Source organism: Larus michahellis, chromosome 7 (assembly GCF_964199755.1).
Source record: "Larus michahellis chromosome 7, bLarMic1.1, whole genome shotgun sequence".
Lineage (NCBI taxonomy): Eukaryota > Metazoa > Chordata > Aves > Charadriiformes > Laridae > Larus > Larus michahellis.
Window position 1 is genome coordinate 49634725 of NC_133902.1, and position 12376 is coordinate 49647100.

The following is a 12376-nucleotide window of genomic DNA, read 5'->3' on the forward strand; positions in this document are numbered from 1 at the left end:
GAACCCAAGATTGAAATGGGTTAAGAGACTTTGCCCATCATTGAAGAAGGAATCACACCAGACTTGGCAAGCAAACACAACTTTTCGTGTCAAATTATCCCAAAACTTTTCCTAGAAGACTTCAGATATCCACTGTAAAAAAAAAAAAAATATTAAATAATCTGTGATTTAGAATCCTGATGAGTATTTGGCCAATTTGAAGGCAGGACAGAAGAACCTCTTTAAGACACTAATTTCTGCCCATCACTGTCCCAACCCTCAGATGTGAGATTAATGTCTTCATAAGGACGCGTGGGCCAGGTGCCAGCCAGCAGTGCTCATGGGACGGTCCCTGGGAGCTGGGGTGAGATCACCACAGAACAACAAGGAGGAGGAGGAGGCCAACGCCACGGTGCTTGCAGCATCTGCCAGCCCTGGCAGCGGGGAACCGACCGCGCGTCGGTCTGCCACTCGGCTGCCAAGTCCAGCAGTCATTCCTCATTTTCAGAGGGCACAAGAGTGACAAACCAGTCTCTGAGGCTGCAAATCTGAGTTGACTACAGCTCTAAATCAGCAACAACTCATTGCATCTTAAAGCTCAAACACCGATTGCCACTTGGGAGGGTTTTCTCCCAAGATGAAGGATAGACAGCAGCCCTGGGACAAATCCCACGATAAAGGGGACAAACCCAGTGCAGCTGATGGGTGCCTTCCCTACAGACCTCCTGTGGCCACCAGCAGACTGCCAACAGGGAGCAACGGTTGGGTTGCTAATTGGGGGACAGAGGCTGATCTCCAGCTGCGTCCCAGGCTTTGCTGTGCATCTTCATAGCTCCATCTCCCCATCTGCTAGATGGGAATCATAACACTTCCTCTCCTCGCCGTGCTGCCATGAGGATAGCATGTTAATGAGCAGAAGGCACTCACACGTTGCCAAACACATCAGCTAAGCATTCAGGGCTTTATTTATTTATTATTAATATTTTTTCCTCAATTGCCTTTTTCTTACCCCTTGATCATCCCACCCAGCAGCCATCTTTTTCTGCCACCCTCTCCACCAGAGATTCAGAGCCCCAATAGCCTCTCCTCTGTCCCCATGGACTCCTGGTATTCCTCAGCTCCTGGAAGAGCTGTCTTCCAGATTCAGACCAGATTTGAATCCTTGACACCATACCGAAGCCATTACAAATCAAAATAAGTTCTTAATTTTCTCCTGGAAGGCTGTTTCATGGACATACTTCTGAACAGCACTGCTAAAAGCCCATCAACTGGTGCACTTTTCCCCGTATAAAGCTTCCAAGCACTGCTGCTTTTAAAGATCTACACAACAGGCTTAGCTGGAGGTGAGAAAAGTCAGGAAGGCAGAAGTCCATGGAAATGGTCACAAACATCGTGCTAAATAAAGCCACTATGAAGTAGTCTTTGGTGACATGCTACTTTGCACTTCAGGGGCAAAGCAGAAAGCTGAGAATACTCTGAATTTTTCTTCCAAAGGGAGCAAACCATTGTCAGAAGGACAGCTGTTAATCTCATGTGCCTCTTGGCCAAGTTTCCCAAACATCTGGCACCACCTCTAAACCTTCCAGCTTGAGCTTGACTCACCTCTTCCTCATCCAAACTCCTGCCTCAGCAAAGCACTGGGGAAACACCAAAATGGCGTTTTCTGGACTGAATATGAAAAAAGCTGAAGACATGTGAGTCATCGGCACAGCGATGACTGCACAGCCCAGGCTGCCTCACTGCCTCCCTGCGACAAGACCCACGCGTATTTAGGAGCAGCCAGGAGATGACCTGCCAGAGCCCACATAAATGGGATCTTGAGATTGATGATTGACCTCCTGCCCAGCAGCAACTAGGGGTCAGACCCAGGCCAGTGCACACCATTAGCTTCTGTCAGGATCCCCAGGAGGAGGAGGTCACCAGAGTCTCATGGCTTCCACTGCCAAAGGCCAAGGCCACCACAGAGGGAACCAACACAGATATTCTCAGCCACTCAGGCCACAGCTATCTCCTCCATGCTGCAACCATGCCTTTGACCTGACTAGTAAAAGGTATGGACAATCTCGTAGAGTACAGATGTATGGACGAAGCCAAAGCTACCTCTCCACCACCACCCAATAAGTGATTTTCCAGACAGGATGTCAGCTACCAAAAGGCAGTACTAAGAAGGTCTTTTGCGAGCAGCAGACTAACCACACCACTTTTCAATGAAAGGAAAACCTGATTAATTTTAAAAAAACCCTAAATAATCTCCACCACCCATAGCCTTGGTCACCCCCTGCCAGAAAACTGTTCTGACTTGCTAGTAGCCTTTCCAGAGACTCTAGCTACTCAACAGAAGAAAAACCCTACACTTGCGTATAAAATTCAACGATGTAGAGAAGTTGGGACGTTCCTTCCTCCTTACACAGACCTGTCCCCTAGGGAGATGGCCAATCCCTTCTGAACTCAAGCAATCATATCTGCAGATTGTCCATGGAGAAAATTATCCACCTCTCTGTTTCAGCGAGATAGCAGGCTGGATTTTCCACACTGGCTATTATCTCAGAGAGCAGAAGATAATGACAAAGCTTCTGGACAAGGAAGCATGAAAACACGGTCAACCCAGCCAGGAAATTATGGCTGAGACAGTCTGTACATTGCTGCTATTCCCAGTGTAATCCTGTCCTGGGCATCATCCAGGCGGTGGATACGTGCACAAGGGGACCACCTACATTGTACGTTAGACACAACCATCAGCTCCACCAGCTCTGGCGCCTAACTCCACCAGCTACGGTTTGTAGCTGTAGATATGACTGCTTGCAAACACCCATTGCATTTCCCAGTGAATTTACTAGAAAATATAAAAGGGTTGGGTTTTTTTTTTTCCTTCGCCCAGGAGATGAAGAATGGAAAATCTTAGATAAGAATTGTAGCTAATTTTTTAAAAGGGCCAAATTCTCCACTGATGTAAGCTGGCACCTCTCCATAGACTTCAATGGAGTTGTGCCAGTTTACATCATCTGATAACTTAGCCCAAAACTTCTAAATCTATTTGCTGTCATTTTGCAAGTGCCAAATATGGTTTATTTCAGAACTGGTTTCAGTACGATGATATTTTCCACTAACGCCGCTTCAAATGTCATCTTACTTTCTTGTATCACATGACAACACACTTCTTTCATTAGATAGAAAACCTCGGGGATTTAGTAGGAAAAGAAAAACATTTTCTGCACAATGGAACTGATGTTTAACTTCATTTTTAAAACACATTGACGGTTGCGCAGCTGCTGCTGGAGCTGAACGCGGGCAGGCAGCTCCCGAGACTCCTTCCCCGTGGAAAGCCCTGGTTAGATGGGTTTCTGGGCATTTGCGTATCACAGCAGGGCAGCAAAACATGTGCATGAAGAAGGTATTTACAAACACGCAGAAAAATATCTGGTTAATGCACAGAATCTCTATAGGGATATGTTCACATCTTCCACAGCGAGTAGGTTAGTCTTTTTGATTGAAGCCAGCAAATCTGTCTTCCATGCCCATGCACTCCCATTTAGGCCAGCTCTAGATGTATGTTTTGGATCGCTCTGCTACTTCTCTATTCTTAAATGACAAACTTGGGGGAATAAAGCCAGCTGCACTGCACTTCCAGCTGAAATGGTTTAAACAGCTATTACCCAGGAAGCAAACGGACCAGCCCCTGCTTACCACCGCTCGACCGTAAAACCGGGATAACTTCATTCACATTGCTGGAGACTTACCAATAAAATACAGAGAAACAGAGAAAACAACCCGACCTGGAGTAAGACGAACCAAGCAGGATGCTTGTAGGAGGCAGCATGTCGCTACCAGTCTACGGAAGGCTGGGACGACCATCCCACCCCTTCCAGCTGAAGCATGAACCCGGCCCTCCTCCTGCCTGTACGGTCCAAGCAAGGGTCTCCCAAAAGGTCCTGCTCCCCTTTCCCGAAGTGGCTGCACCTCTACTTTTACAGTTACCAGCCTGTATTTCTGAAGTTCCCGTTCCACTGCTATTTCTGGTGGAAACAGGCAACTTACAAACCGCTTTTCAGTACATCCCAGAGACCAACCTTAAACCAGTTGAATTCAGACAACCATTTCAGAGGGAGAGGAAAGAGCTTATCCTGAAGAGATCAAAATAGTTTCACTTCAAAGAGGAACATTTCATCTCAGAAAGGCCCAAACATCTTGTTTCACAATTTCCTAAATGTTTTTTTAAAAAAAAAAATTTGTTATCAGAACAGCATCTTAGGTTGTGAACTAGCATATGCTAAAAATTAGAAAGAGTAAACATAACATTTAATAAATTAAAGATAAACAGAACATTGCTTTGGGTCAAAGAAATGTTTCAAACTGGCTCGAAGTAACCCCTCAAAACTAAACAACTTATTGTTCCACTGAAACTCTCTGCAAATTTCTGTTGCATCTTAACACAAAGGATTTTGCTTCCAGTGGCTTGGCTGGGTCGCACAGGGGGTCGCAGCAGAGATGGGCACCCCTTGATGGTGCTGGGCAGGAGCAGGAGGACATGCTGGAGGTGACAGCCTGGGAGTGATGTTCACGTGCCCCTGCCATTCCTTTTCACACGGAGGTGCTGGGGACCGACGCTGCCGCCCGCTCGCCATCTGCATCACGCTGCCTGCCCTGCGTCAGAGGCGCTGGCAATCCTATCCCATCTCTCCAGCCTCCTATTAATGCCGCTGCCAAACCCACCCCCGAAATGTCATCTCCGATCTCGCCGACCGCCTGTCCTGCTGGCAGGCTCGGGCTGCGTCCAGGCAGCGCCCGCAATGCGGTGGGAAGCAGCTCTGCTCCGGCAACTGCGACCCCAAGAAACCCGGGTTCCCCTCTGCAGCCCTGGCACGGCACCCCCATCGCGGGGAAGGAGGCGAGCTAAGCCAGCCTGGGCCAGGTGAGATGGGGAGCAACCAGCCCTCAGTCCTTGCCCCAGCTCCGAGAGATGTGAGCTTTATTCCCAGCGGTTCTGAAGGTGCCCTGGGCTCCCCATTTGCGATCCGCAGCAGAGAATTCTTGACTCCTGCCCTAACAATTTCTTAATCAGATGTCAAGTTCTTCCAAGAGCACCGAGCACAACCCTACGTTTTATGAGGCTCCCAAATTCCGCAGCACTACAAACAGCAATAACAGCAGCAATAGCGATGTTTTATGGTACCACTGGCACTGCTACTCCGAAGGAATAATTTAAATCCTGTAAATAACCAAGCAATTAAAAAGAACGCATGAAAAAGCTGTGCAGCAACCAAAGTAATTACACATCAGCCCAAACTGCATTTTCAGAGAATGTTTAACATTACTACTGGTATTACTACTGCTAACTAACAAAGCAACAGGCTGCCAGGGCTTTAAATAAATTATATCTATTAGCTTTGGCATTCTTCCTAGCAGCCAAGCATTAGCAGTGATGAAGAACCATTTAATATGGTTAATCATGGTAATTTTCTGCACAGTTTTATCATAACCATTCCCTCTTCTGTAACCAGGGAGCTGGAAAAAACTGCTTTCCTGCGTCAGAGGCAGGGCTCATGGGGAAGGTCTCTTTCTTTGGCTGGGGAATTGGCTTGGGCCAGGCAGAAATGACAAAAAAGAGGGTAGAAGCCAACTCCTCCATGGTGCCGGTAGTTCAGGCAGGTGAGTTTTCCTGGAGGAAGTGTACACAGAAGCGTACACAGCCTGATAAGCTGGGAGAGAGGATTTCAAAGGAAAATTCGAAGTCCTGCACTAGATGCACTTGACAAAGCACCGTCTTCTGCTACCAGGCCATTCCTCCAGTCCCCTCTGTTTCACAAAACCATTTAGTTTGTCTCCCTGTACCGCAGCAATTCTGCGAACAACTTCCAGCAAGTTGCTTAGAGCTAATCCTCTGAAAATTCACTCTGTAATCCAAGGATTCATCGCTATGGAAACTGCTTATAATCGGTACTTTTTATAGCTTAAAAAACCCAGTGTCAACAAAAGGTATTGTAACTCCAATTGATCGTTATTTCATTCCCACTGGAGATTGCCAGCTTTGGAAAGGGGACATGGATCTTCCTGGTAATTTAAGGGAATGAATGATATGAAAGCACCCAGCTAAGCTCATAAGCGTGAGCTCTGCTGACGTGCAAAGATGCATCCGTGATGCCATGCAGAGCGTGGTGGGTCAGCATCATGAGCGATGGCATCAACCCAGCTCGGCCACCTGCCTGCAGTGAGGCTGGAGGGAAAGCCCTCCTGTGCTCCTCCCGCCCTCCCAGTGCCATCAAGTCATACGGCTTATCTAATGAGATAAATCACGATCAGCCCTTTTAAAAAGGCTTGATATCTTGTGGCCCAGCAGCGTCGGCCAAGATTGGTGCCTGAGCCTTGTCTTTGGCAGGGAGGGATTTACACCACCACATCAACCCATAGAGTTGACCAGCAATTTCTGACCACAAAGAGACAGAAGAGCACATTGAAGTGAACAGGACAGGAGCATGCAAAATTTGAGATGCTGGAGAAAAGCCTGAACATTTTGAATAGACTACATGAGTCTGTTATGGCCAAGTACAGTCCCACTCGCCTTGCCGAGCAGCCCAGAGGAACTCCCCTTGCTTCTGCTCATCTCCGAGATGTGACTGTGGAGGGAAAGAGGGGGAGGATAAAACTTACGGTACCTGTGGCAGCTGGGAAAAACACTCCAAAAACAGTGAAGAAGGACTCCCCCTGGCTGTAGTTTGGCAGCGTGTTGTTGAACATAAGCTCTTCGGAGTAGCCGACAAAGCCATGCTCTGTGAAGACACAGAAAGGGAGAGGAGAACCTCAGAAACCAGAAGGACTGCAGGAGACCTTCCAGCCTGCTCTCAGCCACCAACCGTCCTCTAAACACGTGTAACAGCAGCAGCTGTTTCCAGGGGTAGTTTGAAGGGGTGAACGTGAACTTATTTGGTGGGGGGAAAAGGTCAGTGTGGTTACAAGATGCAGTGGTGCAGGCCAGCACGTCGAGAGACACCACCAGGCTGGGGAGCTCCTGCCAAGCCAGAACACGGATCACATTGAGTCCTGTCTGCAAGAAAGCAGGACACCTTCCTGTAAAACCAGTCCATGGAGGAAAACCGGCTGCAGAGATCAGCCAATATTTATACTTATTTATCCATGCCAACTTAATCCTCTTTCCAAATAGAGCAAAATTATGCCGCCGTAAGACAACTGCATCCCTGAGCAAGCCCTCACGCCATACCCCAATTCTGTGTTTCCGCCAGTCGAGCTCCTGCACGGACAAGACCTGAGACGTGCCCATGCTCTGAAGCTGCTACCAACACAGCCAGCTTATACGCTGGTTGCCGACGAGGCCGGAGCCAACAAGTCAGTTTGTTGCAGGCTGGGCTCTGCCCTAGAAGATGAGTGGAGAAGGAATAAGGCGCTCTAAAATTTCCCAGTGCTCTGATGGCGTGTTGTGCACTTACCCTCCTGATGCCATCGCTCTCCGGTTGCTGTGTTATCATCTCCAAACCAAGGCTAAACACGGGGCTGTACATCACGACCAGCCACCCCCCTCCCAAATCTTCTGCAGATGTTTATCACGGTGCAACAAGGAGACAAATGGGCTGTGCCCCGCTCCCCATACCAACTTCTGCCAAGTTTTTCCAAGGTCATACACACACGGGCTTTACTTTCCAAAGAAAAAGTTTTACAGAAGGTGGGAGAGAGGGGAAAGCAATGGGTAGGATATCAACGTCACGCAACTGGTTTACTGGGTATGTAATGAAGGATCCTGCTCCCTCACTTCACGCCGGAAGGACAGGTCAAACTCTTCCACAAACCTGGATTTGTTAGGAATAGTTGAGCCCAGCAGCTGATGTGTCGGCAGGGCACTTCTTAGGAAAGGTTTTAAGATGCTTAAAGATAGAAAAGGTAACTCATGAAGAACAGGTTAAGGAATTAATGATGTGTCTATGAAATTAATAATTTCATTTTCAACAGGCAAGACTGCTTTTTAATGGAGTATCTTAATTTGTGGAAACTTCTCCTCCCTGTCAGTAATCCAAATGCTCATGCCAGCTGGGGTGGGAGGTGAGCAAAGTCGTTCCCTTTTTTCCTCCTGCCACTACAATCTATCTCCAGAAGACATGTGACTGTAATAACTTGAATTTTCTCATTAGCAGGCAGGATGTTGTTTATGGCTGCAGAGGGTGATGGCCAGAAATTAAAAAAAGTCTCCATCAAAGCTGTTTCATGCCTCAAAGACAACATTAATGACATTTGGACAATAGATTAAACCGGAAAATTAAATCAGAGCTCTGAACGCAAGACATATCCATTTAAAGTCCCTGAATATAACTAACCACAGAGCTTTGAAGTTGCCACAGAAAAATCCTATAGATAATCAGAAGTTTCCTACTACATCTGCGTTCATTGTGTTGCCCAAACATGGATGGAAACACACTGATAGAAAAGGTGTCCTGCTGCTGGGCTTTTTAGAACCAGCAGCTATCTTCCCTAGGAACAAGTCCCAGACAAGATTTAAAGGGAATAAGCTCGGCACAGCACACTGACCTCTCAACCCCATGGATGTCTGCAGAAAAGTACAGCTTCTGGAGAAATAAAGGGGGGATTTGTGTAGGCTGTACGCTCCTGCAAGACCAGACCTGAGCTCCTTCAACTGGAATTCATGCCCATGACGGCAGGGCACGTGGGCTGGCTGCAAAACTCCCACCAAGCTGCTCGAGGAAAATTTCAGTCCCTGGCCAAGGGATTTTTCACAAAGTACGTGCTCCTCATAGAAATGTTCATGTCTCATTAGTAAAACAAAAGGGGTGGGCAAAATATTCATCTTGCCCCAAGGAGATCTGCAGACCTTCTCCAGCCTGTGCTTCACAGCAGCGGCACCAAACGTATCTATGTCACTCTTGACAAAAGTTTGCCCCAGTGATTCTCAAACATCTCCCGTGAAGCAGACTCTAGCATCTCTTGACAGTTTACTCTCATATTTTCCTGTCTTTATCATTCAGGTTTACCCTACTGTCTAAACAAAATCACCTTGTTTGAAGTTCATGATGCTATTTCTTGCCTGACCCATAAGTTATTTGCATTTTCTAATGCCGTCCTTTCACCTGCTGTAAACAGTCCCCATCCTGCACTGCCACCATCGACGGTTTCTGCCAGGCTGTAAAACTTTGTGCTTGTCTTCATGAAACCACAAATCGTCCTTTTCAAACCACTTCCCCAGCTTGTGCAAGGTCATCTTGAGGTCTGACCCTCTCAGCCAGGCTGCTGCAAGCCCTTCCCAGCTGGGCATCATCTGCAAATTGAATCTGCGTATTCTCTTTTCCATCACCCAAACAGTTAAGGAAAATACCAAATAACACCCAACCAAAACCATGGCAGAACCTCACCAGACGCAGCCGCCTGCTTTGCGAGTGAACCATCTCCCACCATGGTCTTCCAACCAGGTTTTGGGGCTATATAATTCAACGATGGGCTGATCCAGGCACTTTGAGTGCCCTGTGTCTCCTTTGTCACACAAAAGGCCAAGTATACAACCAGACAACATTTTCTGTGATAGCGTTTTGGCCATACCATGGCCAAATAGAGACCGTGAGACCCATGAGTCCAACGTCTGACCTGCACCTGTGTGTCTCTGACCTCTACCAATCTTAAGAAGCCAAACGATCTCTCATGCACCATCCATCCGTCTGCTGTTCCCTTTCCCACTTGACTCCCCTAAGTGTAAATCCTGGGTGTAAGAGACAAAGCCTGAAACCATGGCAGATGTCACCAGAGCCACAGAAAATGACAGCCATGGATTTGTTGAAAGAGCCACAGGATGCGCCTACATCTCCATCCCACTTCTGCTTCCTTTCCTCGCCGCTCTGGCAGGCAAGAGGAAGCCCAGCCATTCCACATTTCCCCTTTAAACAGAACCAGGAGCTTTCTTGTCTAATTAAAGAAAAGTTCATCCAAATGTCACTTGTTATTGCAACCTCATTTCTCAGTCAATCACCCTCCCATGAAGCCAATCTCACGTCCCTTTCGATGGGTTTTACGCCAGGATTTGCAGTCGCCATGAATTTAAGCAAGCTATTGCCACGCGACCGCGGAGCTGAGAACGACTCCCTGTGAGCATCTCCTGGCTGCCCTTGTGCCTGCGACCAGAGCGAGTCATCTGTGACCTTTCAGCTGTCATATTAATGGGACTAATTGTAGCTGACGGGGCAATTGGGCTGAAAATCATCCAAAACAAAACAGGAATCAGCAACTGAGACCAATCGGTTAAACCAACAGAGCAGTCGGTCGGTTGTTCTCAGAGTCAATTATCCACATCCCATTGAAAGTGCACTTCAAAAGGACGAGCTTCGGAAGGAGGAGGGAAGGAAACGCGATAGGGTCTATATTTGGCTCTCTGATCTCCAAACAAGGCAAGATCATTTTTTAATTTTTTTTTTTCTATAAGAGGATCTTTTCCTCCAGCTAACTGCTGGGTACGTGAAACCCAAGCCAGATTCCTCCCTCCACGCTCATTGCAAAACGTTTGTCTGACAAATTTTGCTCTCAATTCATTTATGCAACCCCACAGCCTCTAAATCCTGCCTTTAATGATCCCGCTCTCGGTTGGCTTGCAGAGGGCTGGAGCTGAACTGCTATAAACAAACTTCCCAGTGTCACGCTAGAAGGAGAGGAATCTGGTTCCTTCTCTGTGCGTGTCAGCCTTATGGGAAATGCACAATAAAGAGTGGTAACAATTTATTTTCATCATTAGATACTCAATAAGAAGCAGGCAAATAATGGATTTCTCAAGTGGTTGAGTTGAAGTAAATAAACAACGGGGGGGAAAATTGACATAGAGCAACATCTGAATTATTCCTGTGATTTTTGACAAATTAAGTCCTTCGAGTTGCCCTTATTAAAATTATGTAATAAACAATAGAAACAACTGAGCAAGCTTCAAATGGAAGAGCTTCCAGGCTGAGCATCCTCCATCCACAAGTGCAGGGGGACCGCAGGGAGCTGCACATCAGCCTGATGCAGGTGGAGGAGGAGGAGGAGGAAGGTGGCCGGGATTTTCACACCCCCCTGGCCACCGCAGATGCCTGGGAGGGGCTACCTTCACCTGGTTGCCATCACTGCATCCCTCCCTCCGCCCCAGCTAGTTTCCACATTTAAGCTTTTCTTGCCACTTTCCCCCACCTCTCGCCCCGTGGAAGAGGATGAAAGCAGCCGAGGCAGTTTTCGGCACTTGGGACCCACCTTAGCCCCTCCACAAAGCCTGGGGTTTTGGAGCGGCACTCGAGGAGGCTGGAGAAGGGGCACGAGGCGAAGCCATGGTTACGCGGGGTCAGGCCATTATGCAACGGCACAGAGGACGAGGGTGCTGCCAAGTTCCAGGCAACCTGGAGCTCATTACAGATTAGTCAAGTCTTGGCCAAATTCAATAAGCCTGTTCACAAGCTTAAGGTTAAGTAAACCCTGGCACCGAGGCAGGGGCTAAATAATGCAAAAATGGAAAACCACCTTAAGAAACAACTCCCAGAAGACGGTCATGTAGAGCACTCTGCTCGTGATTAGAGATTTTAATTATGAAGGTGGATGCTGAAGGCTTGAAGTGGTGAGATTTTTTTCTTTTCCTAAATAAGTAAGCCCACACGTTCGCGCCTGGAAGGTACTTGCTGAGATTTGCTTTCAGAGAAACAGCTGGAAATGTTTGTCTTGCAGCACATTTCCCAGGTCTGACCCCAGCACTTTCAGGATCCTGTGTGATGTAAGAGGTGGAGAGCCAAAAAGTAATTACATATCCTTAGCATAATTATCTGCTTTCTCTCTCTTTCCCCTCTTCTTCCTCCACCCTCAAAACCCTTCTGGCTTAAGCTCTGAAATCCGGCCGTTCCCCTTGGACACCAGTCCAAGCGCATGCCCAGAGTGAGGTCCCAGTGAAGGTGCTGGAGGTACCTGGGCACACCAGCGTGGAGGGAACAGGAATGGTCCCCACAGCCTGGTCCCACCACAGCTGCCATCCTCACCTGTACACATACCTTCACAGCAAGATGAAGTTTCACTCCTTCTCGCCAGCCACATGCCTGCATTTTCTTCCTCCAAACTCTTAGCCGAGGGCAAGGTACAAGCCGGGTACTTCTGAGCCATTAACTCCCTGGTGGGTGAGTCAAACCCTGTCAGGTTGGTAACTCTCAGAAGACGTGGTCTATCAGATGACTCTTGGGTGGCCTTCTGCTTCAGCGAGGGAGGACTGCATTTTTCCCTCAAAAAGCCCTTGCAATACTAAATCTGCCCCTGCCTGCAGAAGAAGGTCATCCACGGGTGGTCTGATGGTCACCAAACTCATCGAAGTGTACTTACTAGGCACAGCCTATCACACAAGACCAGCATCTTCACTCGCCAAGGGAAAATCAGGTATGCCTGGCTTTAGTGA

General features: G+C 47.8%; 1 protein-coding gene across 1 annotated transcript in view; it reads right to left on the reverse strand.

Annotated features, from left to right (window-relative positions):
• SLC12A8 (solute carrier family 12 member 8) overlaps window positions 1-12376 on the reverse strand; it is a 51197-nt gene that overhangs the window by 19383 nt on the left and 19438 nt on the right. Inside the window, exon 5 of the mRNA XM_074595649.1 lies at window positions 6630-6743. Within this exon, the coding sequence (XP_074451750.1) occupies window positions 6630-6743 (114 nt within the window). The remainder of the gene's footprint in view (window positions 1-6629; window positions 6744-12376) is intronic.